At 37.3% G+C, this 19,978-nt stretch overlaps 1 protein-coding gene across 1 annotated transcript in view; it reads right to left on the bottom strand.

Moving 5' to 3' along the window:
* The window catches only part of PDCL2 (phosducin like 2), a 46,001-nt gene that overhangs the window by 20,021 nt on the left and 6,002 nt on the right, over positions 1-19,978 (bottom strand). The window contains exons 3-4 of the mRNA XM_032399319.1: positions 9,776-9,896; positions 9,123-9,213 (exon numbers count right to left, since the gene is read on the bottom strand). Coding sequence (XP_032255210.1) covers positions 9,123-9,213; positions 9,776-9,896 — 212 coding nt within the window. The remainder of the gene's footprint in view (positions 1-9,122; positions 9,214-9,775; positions 9,897-19,978) is intronic.

A 19,978-nucleotide genomic window follows, 5' to 3' on the forward strand; every position in this document is an offset into this window, starting at 1 on the left:
TGATTCTATTTTCATGGATTCTGAGTTGTTTTTCCCTGGCCTTCTCTTTTCCCTTTTTATCTATTATATTGTCTTCCAGGTCGCTTATTCGCTCTTCTGCCTCTCTTACCCTAGCTGTTAGATTATCTAGATTGGATCCGATCTCATTGATAGCATTTTTAAGTTCTGCCAATTCACCTTTCATTTCTGTCCTTAGAGACCCTATGTTGCCATTAATTGATTTCTCCATTCTAGCCATTGTCTTCACAATTGCTAGCCTGAATTCCATCTCCGACATCTTGGTTATATCTGCATCCATTTGTAAATCTGCAGCATAAGTCATAATCTCTGAGTCTTTTCTGTTTTGGGGGCTCCTCCTCCTAGTCATTCTGTTGATGGGTGGTTGAGGGAATGTATAGAGTCCAAATTATTGACCAGAACCCAAGCAAGATGCACCTGTTTTCTTGGGACCTTAGAGTTGCTGGCCTCTTGTTTTCCCAGCCTGTCTTCTGGGGGCGGGGCCTGCCGTGCTGTTACTCGGGCAACCCTGTTTGGGCGGAGTTGCCCTGCCCCCCTGTGGCAGGGGATGGGCTCAGCGGGAATCAGTTTTTGGGGCTTTTGTTCTCTGGCAGCTTTCCGTGTCTCTTCCACGAGTCAGAGCAGAAGAGACCGTTTCCAACTCTCTGCCTCAGAGCCGAGAGACCGCAGTCTGTTCTTCAGTGAGCTCTCCAGGCCACACCGTCTCCGTTTCTGTCTGCACTGCTATAAACTGCAGTGTCCTGGGTTGTGCACCCCTCCGCAGTGCCCCCACTCCTGCCTCCAGGCTGGGGCCGTCTCTGCCCTTTGTGCTTCTAAAACCACCAGCCACTCCCAGTTCGCACATGTGACCCCTGGGCTCTGGGTTTCCGCCCCCGGGGCTGCCCTAAAGTCCTTTCCCCACCGCTACCGGTCTGCTAGTCTGTGCCCCATCTGCAGCGCGTGAGGCTGTCACTCGCCGGCAGTGTAGGATCCCCATGGCCAGGCACCCTCCCGCTGCCGTTTATCCTCCGATATCTGCTCGCTTCGAACCTCAAAACCAACCGCCTGAGATATTCTGTTTGTAGAGATCCAGATCTTCTTACATCTCAGGCTGGTTTCGTGGGTGCTCAGAGTGGTCCGGTAGATATCCAGCTCAATTCCGGGGACCAGTTGAAATTGGGTCCCCTACTCCTCCGCCATCTTTCCTTCTGTCAAACTGTTTTCCAGAGTGGTCATATGAAGATTTCAGTTCCTCCATTATATTTACATTTTAATTGCCATATAATTCATATATTAGCATGCCTTGAAGATAATTGTGAGTTCAGTTCCAGCCCATTGCAATAAAGCCAATATCACAATAAAGTGAGTCAAATGAGTTTTTTGGTTTCCCAGTGTGTATAAAATTTATGTTTACACTATACTGTAGTCTGTTATGAGTGCAATAGCATTATGTCTAAAAACAACAATGTAGGGAACCTGGGTGGCTCAGTTGGTTAAATGTCTGCCTTCAGCTCAGATCATGATCCCAAAGTCCTGGGATTGAACTCTTGACTTTGACTCAGATCATAGTCTTAGGGTTGTGAGTTGGAGCCCCACTTCGGGCTCTGCTCTGCGCTCAGTGGGGAGCCTGCTTCTCCCTCTCCCTCTCTTCCTCCCCCTGCTTGTACTCACTCTCTCTCTCTCTGTCAAATAAACAAACAAACAAATAAATAAGTAAAATCTTTTTAAAAATCTCAATCCTATCTTAAAAAAATAAATAAAAATAAAAACAATAATGTACATACCTTCATAAAATACAAATACCAAAAAAAAAATACTTTATTGCTAAAAAAATGCTAACCATCATCTGAGCTTTCAGAGAGTCATACTCACTGAACTCAGATCCCATAACACATTTAATAGTAATAAAAAAGCTTAAAATATTGTGAGAATTACAAAAATGTGATAGCCCTGAAGTGAGCAAATGCTTTAGAAAAATGGCACCAAAGCCTTGCTCAAGGCAGGGTTGCCACAAACTTCCAATTTGTAGAAAGCACACTATCTGCAAAATGCAATAAAGTGAAGTACAATAAAGTGAGGCATGTCTGTCTGAAAAACAAACTGAGGGTTCTAGAGGGGAGGGGGTTGGGAGGATGGGTTAGCCTGGTGATGGGTATTGAGGAGGGCACGTTCTGCATGGAGCACTGGGTGTTATGCACAAACAATGAATCATGGAACACTATATCTAAAACTAATGATGTAATGTATGGGGATTAACATAACAATAAAAAAAATTAAAAAAAAAAAAAAAGTGAGGCATGTCTGCACAATAAAATTCAACTATTTAAAGTTTACAAGTCAGTGATTTATTTTAAAATAAAGATTGATTGGGGCGCCTGGGTGGCTCAGTCGTTAAGCGTCTGCCTTCGGCTCGGGTCATGAACCAAGAGTCCTGGGATCGAGTCCCGCATCAGCCTCCTGCTTGGCGGGAAGACTGCTTCTCCCTCTCCTACTCCCCCTGCTTGTGTTCCCTCTCTCGCTGTGTCTCTCTCTGTCAAAAAATAAATAAAAAATCTTAAAAAAAAATAAAATAAAGATTGATTGATTCATTTTAGAGAGAGAGAAAAAGCACGAGCAGGGGAAAGGGCAGAGGGAGAGGGAAATGGAGATGGGGCTCTGAGTGCAGAGCAGAGCCCCAAATGAGTGCAGAGCAGAGCCCCAAATGGGGCTCCATCTCACCATCCTAAGACCATGATCTGAGCCAAAGTCAAGAGTCAGATGCTCAACAGACTGAGCCATCCAGGCGCTCCCAATTCAGTGATTTTTAAAATATTCAGAAAGTTGTGTATCCATCACCACTATCTAATTCTAGAATATTTTTACTGCCCCAAAGAAATCCCATCTGCAGTTATTCCCTATTCCCCCATCATAGGCCCTAGTAATTAATAATCTACTTTCTGTCTCTATAGATTTTCCTATCCTGGGACACTTCATATAAATGGAATCATATAAAATGTGGCCTTCTGTCACTGGTTAATTTCACTTGGCATAGTATTTTCAAGGTTCAATCATGTAGCATGTATCAGTACCACAATTCTTTACCTGGCTGAATAAAATTCCATTGTACTGATACATCACACTTTGTTTATCTACTACCCAGTTAGTTGATGGACATTCACGTTCTTTGTACTTTTGGGCTATTATAAATAATGCTGCTATGAACATTCATGTACATGTACAAGTTTTGTATACATATCTATCTCAGAGTAATTTCTGGATCATGTGGTAATTCTGTTTAACATTTGAGGAAATTCCAGACTGTTTTTCTTTTTTTTTTAAGATTTTATTTATTTGACAGAGAGAGACACAGCGAGAGAGGGAATAAGCAGGGGGAGTGGGAGAGGGAGAAGCAGGCTTCCCGCTGAGCAGGGAGCCCGATGTGGGGCTTGATCCCAGGACCCTGGGACCATGACCTGAGCCGAAGACAGACGCTTAACGACTGAGCCACCCAGGCGCCCCCCAGACTGTTTTTCAAAGCAGTGAACCATTTTACATTACCACCAGCAATGTCTGAGGGTTCCAATTTCTCCACATGCTCACCAACTCTTATTGTCTGTCTTCTTTATTATAACTACCCTAGTGAGAATGAAGTAGAATCTCATGGTTTTGATTTGCATTTCCCTAATGACTAATTAAGTTGATCATCTTTTCATGTACTTATTTTCCATTTGTATATCTGCTCTGGAGAAATGTCTATTTAAGTCCTTTTGCATGTTTTAATATTGGGTTATTTGTCTTTTATTGTTGAGTTCTAGGAATTCTTTATATATTCTGGTTAGTAATCCCGTATTATATATATAATTTGCAAATATTTTCTCCCATTCTGGGGGTTATCTTTTCACTCTCTTGACAGTGTCCTTTGCACAAAAGTTTTCAATTTTGATAAAGTCCAGTTTATCTATTTTTTCTTTTGTTGCCTGTGCTTTTGGTGTCATTTCCAAGAAATCATTGCCAAATCCAATGTCATGGACATTACTCCCCCTCCATGTTTTCTTCAAGGAGTTTTATAGTTTTAATTCTTACATTTAGGTCTTTCACCCACTTTATTTTTTGTTTATGGTATGAGGTAGAAGTCCAACTTTATTCTTCTACATGTAGAAATCCAGTTTTCCCAGTATCATTTGTTGAAAAGATGAAATGGTCTTGGCACCTTGTTGAACATCATTTGACTATATATTTGAGGGTTTCTTTCTAGGCTTTCTATTCTAGTCTAGTCTATTATTCATCTGTGTGTCTATCCTTATGTCACTGCTACATTGTTTTGATTACTGTCGCTTTGTAGTAAGTTTTAAAATCAGGAAGTTTGAGTCCTCCAACTTTGTTCTTTCTCAAGATATCTTTGGTTTTCAGGACATGGATTATGTTTCTTTGTATTCATTTTGCCAATTTCTGCTCTTAACTGGAGATCAATTGGATTAATTTAAAATACACTTAAACTATGCAATGTTAAGTGCTGACATGAAGCTTAATTTTAGTGTAAGTGCCTGACATTAAGCTTTTGATTGCTGAGGCATCCATTTCAAAAGATAGACATCTTGAAAAACATATCGACAGCTGTATGACACAGCTACTAGCAAAACAACCAGATAAGGAATTAGGCTGCCCCCACCCATGAAGATCCCTCTTTCAGACTTACTTCTGCCATTTAACTCTTTTTTGTATTTCTTATGTGCATTTTTCCCCTTAATTCTCCCATCACTGTTCCTTTTTGTATTTAGTTGATTTTTATAATGTGCCATTTTAATTTGCTTCTTTTCTTTTATTCTTTTAGTTTTTTCTTAGTGGTTACCTTAAGGATTAAAATTAATATCTTATAACGACCTACCTCGAATAATACCAACTTAGTTTGAATACCCACAAACACTCTACTGGTATACACCTCCATCCTTCCCCTTTTATACTGTTATTGTTACAGACTACATTGTTATATATTGTCTGTCCATTAACATCAACTTATAATTGTTGTTTTATATAATTGCCTTTTAAATCATACAGGGAAAAATAGAGTTAAGAACCAAAGTTGAGTAATTCTTTTATATTTACTTATGTAGTTATCTTTATCTATGTTACTTACTTCTTCAGAAGGCTTTGAGTTACTGTCTAGTGCTCTTTAATTTCAGCATAAAGGACCCCTTTAGCTAATTTTTTAGGGCAATTCTAGTAGGAACAAACTCACTTAGCTTTTATCTAGGAATATCTTCATTTCTCCTTTATTCTTATAGCACAGTTTTGCCAAATGAATAATTCTCAGTTGACAGTTGTGTGTTGTTGTTGTTGTTGTTGTTGTTTTGCAGCACTTAAAATATATCAACTCGCTGCCTTCTGGCCTTCAAGATTTCTGATGAGAAATTGAATGACACTTTTATTAAACGTCCCTCATATGTGACAAGTCGCTTCTCTCTCACTGATTTCAAGTTTCTGTTTTTATTTTTATTTTTATTTTTTTAAAGATTTTATTTATTCATTTGAGAGAGAATGAGATAGAGAGAGAGCATGAGAGGGGGGAGGGTCAGAGGGAGAAGCAGACTCCCTGCCGAGCAGGGAGCCCGATGCGGGACTCCATCCCGGAACTCCAGGATCATGACCTGAGCCGAAGGCAGTCGCTTAGCCAACTGAGCCACCCAGGCGCCCTGTTTTTATTTTTTCATAGTTGATTATGATGTGTCTTTGTGTGGGTCTCTTTGAGTTTATCCTACCTGAAATTCATTGAGCATCTTGGATTTACAGATTTATGTCTCTTCTCAAATTTGGGAAGCTTTCAGACATTATTTTTTCAAATATTCTCTCTGCTCCTTTCTCTTTTCTTCTGCTGAGATTCTTACACTATATAAGTTGGCTCATTTAGTGTATCATAAGGCCAATTAGGCTCTGTTCACTTTTCTTCATTCTTTTACCTTCTGTTCCTCAGACTCAATAATTTCAATTGTCTTATCTTCAAATTTGATTTTTTTCTTCAGCTTGTTCAAATCTGCTTTTGAAGCCCTCATATATATTTCACTTCAATTTTTATTGTACTTTTTAGTTTCAGAATATTTTTTCATTCTTTTTTATAATTTCTATCTCTTTATTGCTATTCTCACTTTGTTCATATGATCCTTTCCTGTCTTTGTCCATGTCTTCCTTTAGCTCTTTAAGCAACTTTAACTTAGTTGGCTTAATGTTTTTGTCTAATAAGTCTGACGTCTGGGCTTCCTCAGGTATATTTTGTATCAATTTATTTTGTTCTTTGAATGGGCCATACTTTTCTGTTTCTTTGTATGTCTTGTGATTTTTTTTGTTGAAAAGAACACTGGATTCTTATAATGTGGTAACTCTAGAAATCAGACCCCCTCCTCCTATGATTTCTTTTATTATCATATGGTGTCTCTGTGTCAGGGATCAGCCTGAGGTAAAAGCATTAAGGTCATCTCAGGTCTTTTTCTGAGCTTTCATCTTTCCCAAGCCTTTCTAAATTCCCTCATTTATTTGGTAGTTCTTGAATGTCCAAAAAACAAACAAACAAATGAACAGATATGGCTCCTTTAAATCTTCTGGAAGCCACCTGAGCCAGTGAAAGTTGATACCATGGCAACCACTCTTTGTGCCTATACCTCCACATTCAGAAGCAACAATTCATAATCAGAACATTAAATAATATTGAGGACAAAGTCTTTATTGTCCACTCTGGCTCCAGCAAGCTGTGCCAGAAACACAGGTTGCTGTCCAAACAGTTGCCTACCATGGGGCTGGGGATAAGGGATGGATAGCTATCACCACACTGAGGACTGAAATCAACCAATACTAAAGACAACTTACCAGCTAAACTTTATCTTAGAAGCTGCAAATGTTCAAATAGACTCCAGAGTTCCAAAGCTGTTGCTTGAGACAGTTTCTGCCAGTACAATAGTTATCTAGGTGGACAGACGGATTCCTGGAGCTTTCTACTCTGCCATCTTTCTTGATGTCAACCTACTCAGTTGTTTTTTGAAAGTCTCTCAAATTTGGGTTTCTCGCATGTATTTTTATAATTTGACAGAGATTATGAATTATTGACAAGGATACTACATAGGTAATGTGTCCTCCTCGGTGCATCATATCAGGAGTTACTTGATGTCAATATATATTATTGGTGGTGTTAACCTTGGTCACTTCTATAAAATGGGGTCTGCCAAAACTCTACACTGTAGACTTACTATTTCCTCCCTTATAATTACTAAATATTTTGAGGGAGACACTTTGAGATTATGAAAATATCTTGTTTCTATTTAAGCTTCCCCACTCATTTCAGTATCTGTCAGCAGGGCTGGCCCATGGAGATTATTACTCTGGTGTTTGATGGTGACTTTTCTTTCTTTCTTTCTTTCTTTTTTTTAAGATTTTATTTATTTGAGAGCGAGAAAGAGAGAGAGCACGAGTGGGGGAGGGGAGAGGCAGAAGGAGAGAGAGAGTGAGGAGCAGACTCCCCACTGAGCAGGGAGCCTGATGGGGGGCTTGATCCCAGGACCCTGAGATCATGACCTGAGCCAAAGGCAGACTTAACCAACTGAGCCACCCAGGCGCCCTTGATGGTGATTTTTCTATTTTCCTCATCCCATCTAACACTTATATATTGGAATTTTCAGTGAGGAAGAGGTGTTACTTTCTCTGAATTTGTTCATGTATTAAGTTATTGATTTATATCACTAGGGACTCCTGGTATTTATTTTGTCATTTAGTATTATGATTATTTATTTTGTTGTTCAAGTTGTTCCAACTCTGGCCATTTTCCAATCTTTAGTTTGGCTCCTATACCTTTAAAAGACATTTTTTCTTTAGTATTTCTTTACTTTCTGGTACCACAAGATGCTCCAGACTCATATTGTAATTACTCAACTCACATAGTGTTCTCCAAAGAACACTGGTTCCTGTTATTAAAGAATAGCATTTATAAAACAACAGCTAAGATCTAGGTATACTCATGCTACCAGACTATTGCTGCTTCTAACTCAATTCACTGTTAGGTTTTTTTTCATTTTCATGTCAAAACAAAGCATTCTTGGGGCCAATCTCATTTGATCAGGATGTATTGTTCTTTTTTAATTGCTGGCCCTAATTTGCTAATATTTTGTTTAAAAATTTTGTGCCTATGTTCATAAGAGATATTTTTCTGTGATATTCTGTTTTTAAAATTTATCTGGCTTCAATATCAGGATAAGTTGGGAAATATACGTACTTGTTCTAATTTCTGAAAGAAATTTATTTATGACTGGTATTTATTTATTATATGATAGACATTATCTTAGAAGGAAAACTGTGGCTCTTATTGGTCTTTTATTGATATTTTCCACTTTACTTATATGTAACTTGATGAAGTTCCACTGTATATTATTGGATAGTTTTTTACTTAAGCAAAGGCAAAAATATTCAAGAAAAATATTCCACCTTATATAAAGTGAGTTGGCTTTAAAATGTTCTTAAAAGCACCTGACTGGTTCAGTTGGTAGAGCATGTGACTTTTGTTTTTTGTTTTTGTTTTTAAAGACTTTATTTATTTATTTACTTGAGAGAGAGAGAGAGAGAAACAGCATGAGAGCAGAGAGGGTCAGAGGGAGAAGCAGGCTCCCTGCGGGGGTCCGATGTGGGACTCGATCCCAGGACTCCAGGATCATGACCTGAGCCGAAGGCAGTCGCTTAACCAACTGAGCCACCCAGGCGCCCGAGCATGTGACTTTTGATCTTGGGGTTGTGAGTTCAGACCTCATGTTGGGTGTAGAGCTTACTTAAAAAAAAAAAAACCTAAAATGTTCCTGGGGTGCCCGTGTGGCTCAGTCAGTTAAGCATCTGCCTTCGGCTCAGGTCATAATCCCGGGGTCCTTGGATCAAGGACCATTAGGCTTCCTGCTCACTGGGGAGTCTGCTTCTCCCTCTTCCTCTGACTGCCCCTGCTCATGTTCTCTTTCTCTCTCTCAAATAAATGAATAAAATCTTTTAAAAAAACTAAAATGTTCTTAAAAACTAGTTTTGTTCTCTTAAAATCTATTCTGTAGGCAAAAATAGGGCTTTTTTTTGTTTCATTCTTATACTTCTCCATTCAAAAACTCATAAGTTGCCCAAATAAATCACTGTACCTATATATTTCAATAGCTCTCATATCTTCTTCATCAAATTCATCTTCAGCTTCCTTCAACTGTGCAAGAGTCATCTTTTCATATGGTTTAACTAAAACAAAATAAATTTTAGATAATTGAATTATTTAAAAACCATTTTTTACTTTATAGTCACATGGCTAGAAAAAACAATGTATAGATAATTGGAGATAAAGAATATCTTTAATGTTGCAGGTTCTCCAATATATAAATCTATTCTGTGGCTGACTACTTCAGGTTTGTTTAAAGTGTGAATTTCCCTCCAAGTTCACAGAACTACCAAGCTACATTTAAAGTAGATGTGAACATCAATTAGACCCCATAAATTTAGATTTTCCAAGTACTTGAAATCTTGACAAATGAAACATACTATTTACACGATCAAAATAGAAGGTAATCATGAGCTAGAGGAATATGGCAGAGAAAAGTCTCACTAGGTTAGATACCAGGACATTTCAGCTCTGTTACTAACTAGTTTGTGACATTCAACACATCAGTTAAAATTTTTACATGTCAGTATCCTAATTTCAAAAGTGTGGGTGGGATTTCTAATGTCCTTTCTCCCTCTAAGTTTATGAAATACATTTTCACTATCATTATCTCCTTCATCCAGCCCACTAAATGCATAACTGTACCCATTGCTTCTTTCTGTAAACGTAAAACCATTTCTTCAATTTCATCTTTTGGCTCTTCTTTTGGAGGAAGAATGCCAAAATCTCTTAAAATTTCATTCCATTCTGTATCTTCATTTGGATCCTATTAAAAAAAATAGAAAATCTCTTAACATAGTTGTGCATTTTAATATGTGTATGTGAAATTGATATATAGCATTTTTAATTATGCAATTGTTCATGAGCTCTATGATAACTAGATAATTAGTTTCAAAGACTAGAACAAAGTGGCCTACTTTTTTCTCATTTCCCAGCATTAGCAGTACTACATACTTCAATAAATAGGATACATCCTCTACCCTCAAAGTTACCCTGAAATGTTTAATAAAAAATCAATTTGGAACACATATATCAAATATTAATGAAGTAAACTCATAAATCATGGAAAATTCTCTGATGACTATAGAAGGCAAAACCAATTCACATCATGCACAAATACTGTTTTGTTTTTCTACATAGGCATTTAAGACCTCCATGTGAACATGTTTCTCTTTTCAACTATATAGCTTCAAGGGGCTCTTACTCCCAAGCTAAATGTTAAAAGAGGCTAGGAATTTTTCCATAGTTTAAATTCTGTCTAATCATAGTTTGCTTCTATGAAAGTTAACCTTGTTTTCCTTGTAAATTAGACTTTGATATTTTATTTGCTTCTTTTCCAGAAGTTGTAATATATTAACTCTTTTCTTTCTAGTCTGCTGTCCATTTTCTCTAATATTTCCAGAAGAAGAGAGAACTTTATATACATAAAGGAATACTGTAGCAAAGTATTTGATAACCTTGAATGATCTCCACATTCTGGTATTCACATCCCTCCATAGCCCCCTCTCCTTGATTATGGGTGGGAACTGTGACATGCTTCTAACCAAAAGAACATGGCAAAGATGAAGAAATGCCATTTCTGTGATTATACTCCATAATATTATAACTCCATCTTGCCAACACTCTTCTCACTGGCTGGCTTTGATAAAGCAAGCTGCCATGTTGTGAGGTGCCCTATGTGACTGTGCATAACCCACAATCAGCTAGAAATTGAGGTCCTTAGTCAAACAGCCCCAAAAGAACTGAATTCTGCCAAATACCATGTAAGTGAACTTAGAAGTGGATCCTTCCTCTGTTGTACCTTCAAATGAGACCCCAGCTTTGGCTGACCCCAGCCACCAAATTTGTGGTATTTTGTCATGTAACAATAAATTACAAATACAAGTATCACCTTCTCCTCTTCATTCTATTCTTTGGCCAAAGTTTTGCTTTTCTACACACTCTTTGTCTTTTACTGGTCTCTCTATCCATGAGATCTTCCAATCCCTATTCTTTCTATATGTCTCACAACAATAAAAAATCAACATCAGTAGGAGTTCTGCACTTGGTAATGGTAGACTAGATAATTTGAATCAAGCTTTTTTGCTGAGAACATCTAATAAAATTTGAAAGCATTGGAGAATCAACAAGTCAGTGAAGAGAATTATCAGGAGAACATCTTAGATGAGAAAGAGAACTAGATAAGAGTTCTACGTTTGGGGCCATTCCTCTTGGATCCACTACTAGTTCTGCAAGAGGCCAAGAAGCTGAGAAATCAAATAAAGGCTCAAAGATTTGAACACGGTAACCAGAGACAGAAATCATTAAGAAAATGATAACTAGGAGATCATCGTATATTTGGAATTTAAGAAAACACTTTCTAAATAATTCATGGGTCAGAGAAAAAAATCACAATGGGAATTAAAAAGCATTAGGAATTGAACGATAACAATAAAGCCACATATCAAAAATATGTGCACTTCAACTAAAGCAGTTCATAAAAGAAATTTTATACTCTTAATTTGATATTTATATAAAATAAAAAAGGTTTAAATATTAAGAATCCAACCAAGGAAGTTGGAAAGTTTCAGAAAATCAAGATAAATGGTAAAAAAAAAAAATAAAAATAAAGATAGAAAGACTGAAAGTAGAAAATGATGCAATGAAAAGTGAATATATAATAAGATTAACAAATTGATTCTTAAAGATTAATGAAATTGATAAACACTTATAAACACTTACCAAGACTGATCAAAAAACAAAAAATGAGAAGGCACAAAACCCCAATACCCAGCAATGTAAAAGGGGAACTCTAGACAGGTGATACATTTTATACAAGGGTCCTATCTATTGTATTTTGCTCATCTTTTTTTTTTTTTTCCTACTTTAAGGTGGAAGCTTAGATCATTGACTATGAACCTTTCTTTTCTAATATAACCACTTAGAGCAATATATTTCCCCTTTACAAATTCTTTAGCTCCACCCTACAAATTTTGGTATGCTGTACCTTTATTATTATTCAATTAAAAATATTTCTAATTCTTTTGTAATTTTTTACTGACATTTAATTATTTGGAAGGATGCTCCTTAATTTTTAAATAATTTGAACTTTTCTAGATATCTTATTAATAATTTATAATTTAATTCTCTTTGGTTAGAGAACATACTTTGTTAAGATTTTGATTTTTTGAGGGGCGCCTGGGTGGCTCAGTCATTAAGCGTCTGCCTTCAGCTCAGGTCATGATCTCAGGGTCCTGGGATCGGGCCCCACATCTGGCTCCCTGCTTGGTGGGAAGCCTGCTTCTCCCTCTCCCACTCCCCCTGCTTGTGTTCCCTCTCTCACTGTGTATCTCTCTGTCAAATAAATAAATAAAATCTTTAAAAAAAAAAAAAAGATTTTGATTTTTTGAAATGTATTGACTTGTTTTATAACCCAGTATATGATGTATCTTCATGAATGCTTGAAAAAAGTGTGCATTCTGCCACTGATGGGCTTTCTCTAAAAATCAAAGGATGGTTGACAGATTTGTTCAAATCTTCTATTTTGTTAGCAATTTTTATATCTAGTTGTTCTATCAATTACTAAGAGGAGAGGTGTTAAAATCTCAAATTATGATTGTGGATTTGTCTATTTATCCCTTGAATTTGGTCAGATTTTGCTTTATGTATTAGAAGTCTAATTATTATGCAAATACACAGCTATATTTGTAATATCTTCCAGATGAATTTCTCCTTCTATCATTATAAAATCTTCCTATTTCTAGTAGTAATCCTCTTTGCCTTCTCTTAAAATGTGAACAATTTTGGGGCACCTGGGTGGCTCAGTTTGTTAAGCGACTGCCTTCGGCTCAGGTCATGATCCCAGGATCCTGGGATCGAGCCCCGCATCAGGCTCCCTGCTTGGCGGGAAGCCTGCTTCTCCCTCTCCCACTCCTCCTGCTTGTGTTCTCTCTCTGTCTCTCTCTCTCTCCCCTCATCAATTAAATAAATAAATAAATAAAATCTTATAAAAAAAAATGTGAACAATTTTGTCCATTATTTCTTTCAATTTTTTCTGCCTTCTTTCTTCACCTTCTAGGATTCCAGTTACATGTATGTTAACCCATTTAATGTCTCCTCTGTTCATTAAATCTCTATTCACTTTTCTTTAATGTTTTTTTCTCTGTTCTTCAAATGGACACTTTCTACTGATGCATCTTCAAGTTCCCCGACTCTTCTGCTGACTCTGGTTTGTTGTTAAGCCTATTCAGTGAATTTTTTATTTCACTTGTTAATCTTCTCAGTTCTAGAATCCCACTTGAATATTTTATTACCCTATTTCTCTGCTAAGGTTCTCCATCTGTTAATTCATTTTTCTTTAATTCCTTAATGATATTTACAATAGTTGTTTTAAATTCTTTGTTAACCCCAATATCTGGACAATCTCAGGATCAGTTTCTATTGATTGCTTTGCTTTTGAATATAGATGGTATTTTCATGTTCTCTTCCTTTTGCTTGTCTAATGTTACTGTATACTAGACATTGAGGATGATAGAGATTCATGATTCTGTTGTGTTGTTCCTCGTAAGTGTGTTGATTTTTATACTTTCAGGCAGTTAACTTGGCTGGGCTCAAATACCAAACTATTTCAACTGAAATAATCAGCAGCTGGAACCTCAGATCTGTTCAGTTCTTTCACCTTCCAGTGGCTACTTTTTACAGCCTCCTTAGAGTCTCCTACATACATATGGAGTTTAGCTGACAAAGAGCTGGGTGGATTTTATACATAGAATTTAAGGATCCTTTCTACATTACTTTCCTTTCTGAGACTTCCCCACAATTCTCTCACCACTCTAGTAGCCCAGAACTTTGCCCTCCAACAACTCAATCTATTAAGATGGTTTCTATCCCCCTGTGTCAATGATTGTGGAACGCCCTCAGGTACCCAACTGTATGTGATCTTTTTAACCTATTGTGATAGTTTTAAAATAATCCACAAATTCACTCTCCTCTTTGGAGAGGTTAAGTTTCATCCCCCTCCCACTGAGTAGGCTGGACCCAGTGTCTCAATTCTAATAAACTGAAAACATGATGGAAGTAATACCACGTGATTTCTGAGACTAACTCATAAAAGGCATTGCTGCTGGGTTTTTTTTCTCTCAATCTCTTTCATCCCTTGCTCTGGGGAAAACCAGTTGCCACATTGTAAAGATGCTCAAGCCGACTAAGTCTGCTTGTGCTGCCACAACAGAATATAAGACTGCGTGGCTTAAATAGAATTTTATTTTCTCATAGTTCTGGAGACTGCAGGTCCCAGATCAAGGTACCAGGAAGGGTTAGTTTCTAGTGAGAAACCTGGCTTGCAGACGGCCACCTTCTTGCTGTATTCTCACATGAACTTTTCCTCTGTGCACAGAGAAAGATTGGGGAGTTGGGGAGGGGGAGAGAATGCTCTGGTGTCCCTTACTCATCTTATAAGGACACCAGACCTTTTGGATTGGGAACCTACTTTATGACTTCATTTAACCTTAATTACCTCCTTTTTTTTTTTTTTAAAGATTTTATTTATTTTTTTAAGATTTTATTTATTTATTTGACAGAGAGAGAGTAAGAGAGCACAAGTGGGGGAGCAGCAGAGGGAGAGGGAGAAGCAGGCTCCCCACTGAGCAGGAAGTCCAATGCAGGGCTCGATTCCAGAACCCTGGGATCATGACCCCAGCTGAAGGCAGTCGTTTAACCAACGGAGCCACCCAGGCGCCCTCCCTTTATTACCTCCTTAAGCATCCTATTTCCAAATATAGTCACATTTGAGGTTAGGGTCTCAACATATGAATTTCGGGGAGACACAATTCATTCCATAAAACAGCCCTATTGAAAAGTCCAAATGGTGAGAAACTGAGGCCTCCTGCCAACAGTCATGTGAGTGAGCCATGTTGGAAGCAGATCCTGCAACCCCAGCTGATGTCTTAATGATGTACTCTCATTAGATATTTCGAGCCAGAGCCACCTGGCTAGGCAACTCACAAACTTCTGACCCCCAGAAACTTTGAGATAATAAATATTTGTTGTATTAAGCTGCTAGATTTGGGGCTATTTAGTTACACTGTAATAGATAACTAATATGCCTATCCATTCAGGGGCTTTTGTCTTAGTTTTTTTTTTTTTTAACTTCTAGAAATCTTAATTAAAAAAATAATCAGAGATGTAAAACAATATTCCTCTTCCCCTATTTACCACAGCAGTATTCATAATAGCAAAATTTAGAAATTTTAGTATTCAGCAAAGAAATTAGCAGTCCATTCAACTTTTTACTGCAATGATTATAGTTTCTATCTCTAGAAGTTCCTTTCCATTCCTTTATCTGTTCATTCTCTCTCTCTTTTTTTTTTTTTTTTTTGGTATTTTAATAAAAGTATTTCACTTGTATTTTTGTTCATTCATTCATTCACTTAAAATTTTAATTCCAGTATAGTTAATATATAGTGTTATATTAATTTCAGGTATACATATAGTGATTCAACAATTCTATATATTACTTACACTGCTCATCATGATAAGTATACTCTTTTTTTGAAAAAGATTTTATTTATTTATTTGACAGAGAGAGAGAGAGCACAAGCAGGGAGAGCAGGAGAGGGAGAAGGAGGCTGAGCAAGGAGCCCGATGTGGGACTCAATCCCAGGACCCTAGGATCATGACCTGAGCTGAAGGCAGATGCTTAACTGACTGAGCCACCCAGGCGCCCCATGATAAGTATATTCTTAATCCCCATCACCTATTTCACTCATCTTCCCACTGACCTTCCCTTCACTTCCCACTGACCACCAATTTGTTCTCTATAGTTTAAAGTCTGTTTTTTTGATTTGTCTTTTCTTCTTTGCTTCTAACTTCCACGTATGAGTGAAATCATATATTTGTCTTTCTCTGACTTATTTCACTTAGCACTATATTCTAGATCCAACCATGTTGTTGCAAATGGCATGATTTCATTCTTTTTTATGGCTGAGTAATATTCCTGTGTGTGTGTGTGTGTGCACACGTGCATGCACACGCACGTGCATGTATCACATCTTCTTTATCCATTCATCTGTTGATGGATACTTGGGCTGTTTGTTCATTCTTAATAGTTTCCTATATAAACTCATCTTTGTAATCTCATTTTCTATTTCTTTGAACACTTCATGACAGGGATTTTGTATTGGGCAATTGCAAGTTATGCAATCCTTAGGAATCTAAATCTGTTGTTTCTTCCCTTTGTTTAACGTTCATAGTAGTCTTCTTGTGTGATTATTTTGAGATCATATTTCTTTTTAAATGTGAGATCATACTTCTTTTAAAATGTGGGTGTTTTCTGTCTAAACTGCAAATTTCCTTCAAAAAGAGTTTGCCCTGTTGTCAACCAGGAGTACTGTTTCTCAGTCACTAAATCTCTTATGTCTCCCTAGAGGACTTTTGATTATAGAGAGTTTCACCCTTAACTTCCATTGTTCCAAAGGTCAATGTGTGGCTTTGGTCTTCAGGCCTCAGGGAACCCTTTCTTGCTGCCTGCATGTCTCCAAGTTCTCTCCACCTCTTCAGCTTTTTGCTGTTCCAGCCCTGAATCCTGCTTCTGTTGATCTGACCCTGGTGACGCCTTAGCCTGGATCCTGGATATTCCCACCCACAATATAGTCTCTTTACCTTCCACTCAGGACTCAACCTTCATTTGTCTGTTCGGAGTGGAGAAGCTCCCAGAGACCTCTATGAGATCAGCAAGACTACATACAAGTTTTGTGGGTTGTTTTTTTTTTTTAATTCAATTAGCCAACATATTGTATATCATTAGTTTCAGATGTAGAGTTCAGTTAAACATCAGTTGCATAAAACACCCAGTGCTCATTACATCACATGCCCTCCTTAATGCCCATCACCCTGTTACCCCATCCCCCCAACCACCTCCCCTCCAACAACCCTCCATTTACATACAAGTATTTTTGCAGACTGTATTTGTAGTGAGTTTTTTTTGTGGATAGTGAGGGTTCCATAAAGCTCACAGTTACTTATAACTCAAAGGCAGAACTTCCTTTTCCCTTTTGTGGCTTATCCATCCATTTATGTTCAACTGTATCTACATGTTTTAGACATATCTCATAAATAGCATATAGTTAGGGTTTTTTGTTTTTAATCCAATCTAAAATAACTAGAGCAAAGAGTCCATTTACATTCTAGGTAAATACAAATCTATTAGGTTTAGATCTACCATTTTATTTTGTGCTTCTCTGTTGGTCCTTTCTGTTTTATGTTTATAATACATCAATTCCATTTACCCCTTTTCCAACTTATATGTTGGTGTCTTAATTCAGGCTGCTGTACCAAATTACTGTTCACTGGATGGCTAATAAACAACAGAAATTTATTTCTCACAGTTCTAAAGGCTGTAAATCTGAGATCAGGATGCTAGCATAGTTGGGTCCTGCTGAAAGCCCTCTTCTGGGTTGCAGATGTCTGCCTTCTCCTTGCAGCATTTCATGGCTGAAAGACCACAAGCTAGCTCTCTGGCCTCTTCTTATGCGGGCAGTAATCCCATTCATGAGGGCCCCACCCTCATGACCTGTTTACCTCCCAAAGACTCCACCTCCAAATGCCATCACGTTGGGGATCATATTTCAACATGAATTTTGGGGGAGGGGCCATAAGTTACTCTTACGTAACTCGTTTTATTTCCATATTTTTTCTTAACAATACATTATCATTATTAATATTGCTATTGTATTTAGCCAACATTTCCTCAGGTTTACTCACATTATTTACCACTTTTTTCTTCATTCCTTGTTGAATCTCAGACCATCCATCTGGAAATACTCTTTCAGCCTGAAGTACAACCTTGAGAATTCCCCTTAGTCAGGACTTGCTCGGGCATTATTCTCTCAAATACCTAAAGCATGTTTTTATTTTGCTCTCTTCATAAAAATAATTTTTCTTTGCCCAGCCATAAAAAAGAATGAGATCTTGCCATTTGCAACAACACGGATGGACCTAGAGGCTATAATACTAAGTGAAGTAAGTCAATCAGAGAGACAAATACCCTATTACTTCATTCATATGTGGAATTTAAGAAACAAAACAAATGAACAAAGAAAAAAGAGACAGACAAAGAAAAAAACCCAGACTCTTAAATACAGATAACAAACTGGTGGTTGCCAGAGGGGTGGGGGGTGAGGGTTTGGGTGAAATAGTTAAAGGGGATTGAGAGTACACTTATCTTGATGAGCACTGAAAAAATGTATAGAACTGTTGAATTATATTGTACACCAGAAGCTAATATAACACTGTATACTTATTATACTTCAATAAAAAATGATAGAATACATCCAACAAACCTGGAAGCCTAAAAAATAATTTTTCTGAGTATAGTTTTTTTTTCTTTCAACACATTGTTTGCTACTTTTTAGATCCACTGTTGAGAAATCAGTTGTCAATCTCTTATACTTTTGAAGATAATGTCTTTTCTTTGCCTGCCTGCATTTGAGATTTTCTTTGTAGTTCTCTGCAGTTTGGCATGATGTATTTAGTTGCATATGTAGGGCCCAAGGGCAGGCTGCCTCAAGATGGGCCACTTTGGCACACTGGTTATTTTAAAGTTACTTAAGAGACAGCCTTATGCAAGAAGAACACTCAGACCCTCTTCTGGCCTCCTGAAAGCAGGAAATAAATCTTCCATGTGAAAAGTACCCTCCCTGCACCAGGAGGTAAAGAGACATCCTTACCACCAGAGATAGAAAATTTAGAGCCCAGAAGCCTGTATTAATAATAACTCTTGTTCCTGTTTACTAATTTACTACCACAGCTCAAACTCTGTTTAGAATTTCATACTAACTGAAGCTCCCAAAGTTTTGTTTTGTCAATTCCTCACAGATTTATTGTCTCTATCTAAAAAGTATAAGAACTGTCGGCTTTCGTCATTTCTTTAAATCTCAATATCATCATTGGGTTTCCATGTGCACATAATAAAACTTTAGTTTTTTTTCTCTTGTTACTATATCTCATGTAAATTTAATTTAGTCCAGCTGGAAGCCTTGAGGGTAGAGAAGAATTTTTCCTTCCCTTCACGTATTTCTTTCATCTATCCTGTGTGGATTCACTGGGCTTTTAGAAATTGTAGAATGGTATCTTTTAAAAATTCTGGAAAATTCACCTCTACAACTGAAATCAAACTTGGAATGCTAGATTTTCCCTAATTTATTAATTTTTGTATCTTTCCATATTTCTATACTGACCTGATAAACCTATCCACTGATATTTTTTCTTTTATTAAACATTTTCATTTCAAGAAGTTTCATTTAGCTCTTTACCAAAAATTTTTACTGTGGTAAATGTAAATAATATAAAATTTACTACCTTAACCATTTTTTAAGGGTACAGTTCAGTGGCATTAAGTACCTTCACACTGTGGTACAACCATCACCATTATTCATCTCCAGAATGTTTCATCATCCCAAACTGAAATTCTGTACCTATTAAACAATAACTCCCCACTCTTGAGCTGTACCCTTAGCCTTGGTAACCACTATTTTACTTTCTGTCTCTATGAATTTGACTGTTCTAGCTACCTCATATGAGTGGAATTGTACAGTATCTATCCTCTTGTGACTGGTGTATTTCACTTGGCATGTTTTCAAGATCACCCATGTGGAAACAAGTATCAGAATTCCCTTCCCTTGTAAGGCTGAATAATACTCCATTTTAAGTATCCACCACAGTTTATCCCTTCGTTCACTGATGGGACATTTGGGTTGTTTCCACCTTTTGGCTAATGTGAATAATGCTGCTATAAATATCGATGTACAAATATGTTTGCGTCCCTGCTTTCGAATCTTCTGACTATATACCTAGGAGTGGAATTGCTGGATC

The sequence above is a fragment of the Phoca vitulina genome, unplaced genomic scaffold (genome assembly GCF_004348235.1).
Source record: "Phoca vitulina isolate PV1807 unplaced genomic scaffold, GSC_HSeal_1.0 scaffold3, whole genome shotgun sequence".
Classification (NCBI taxonomy): Eukaryota; Metazoa; Chordata; class Mammalia; order Carnivora; family Phocidae; genus Phoca; species Phoca vitulina.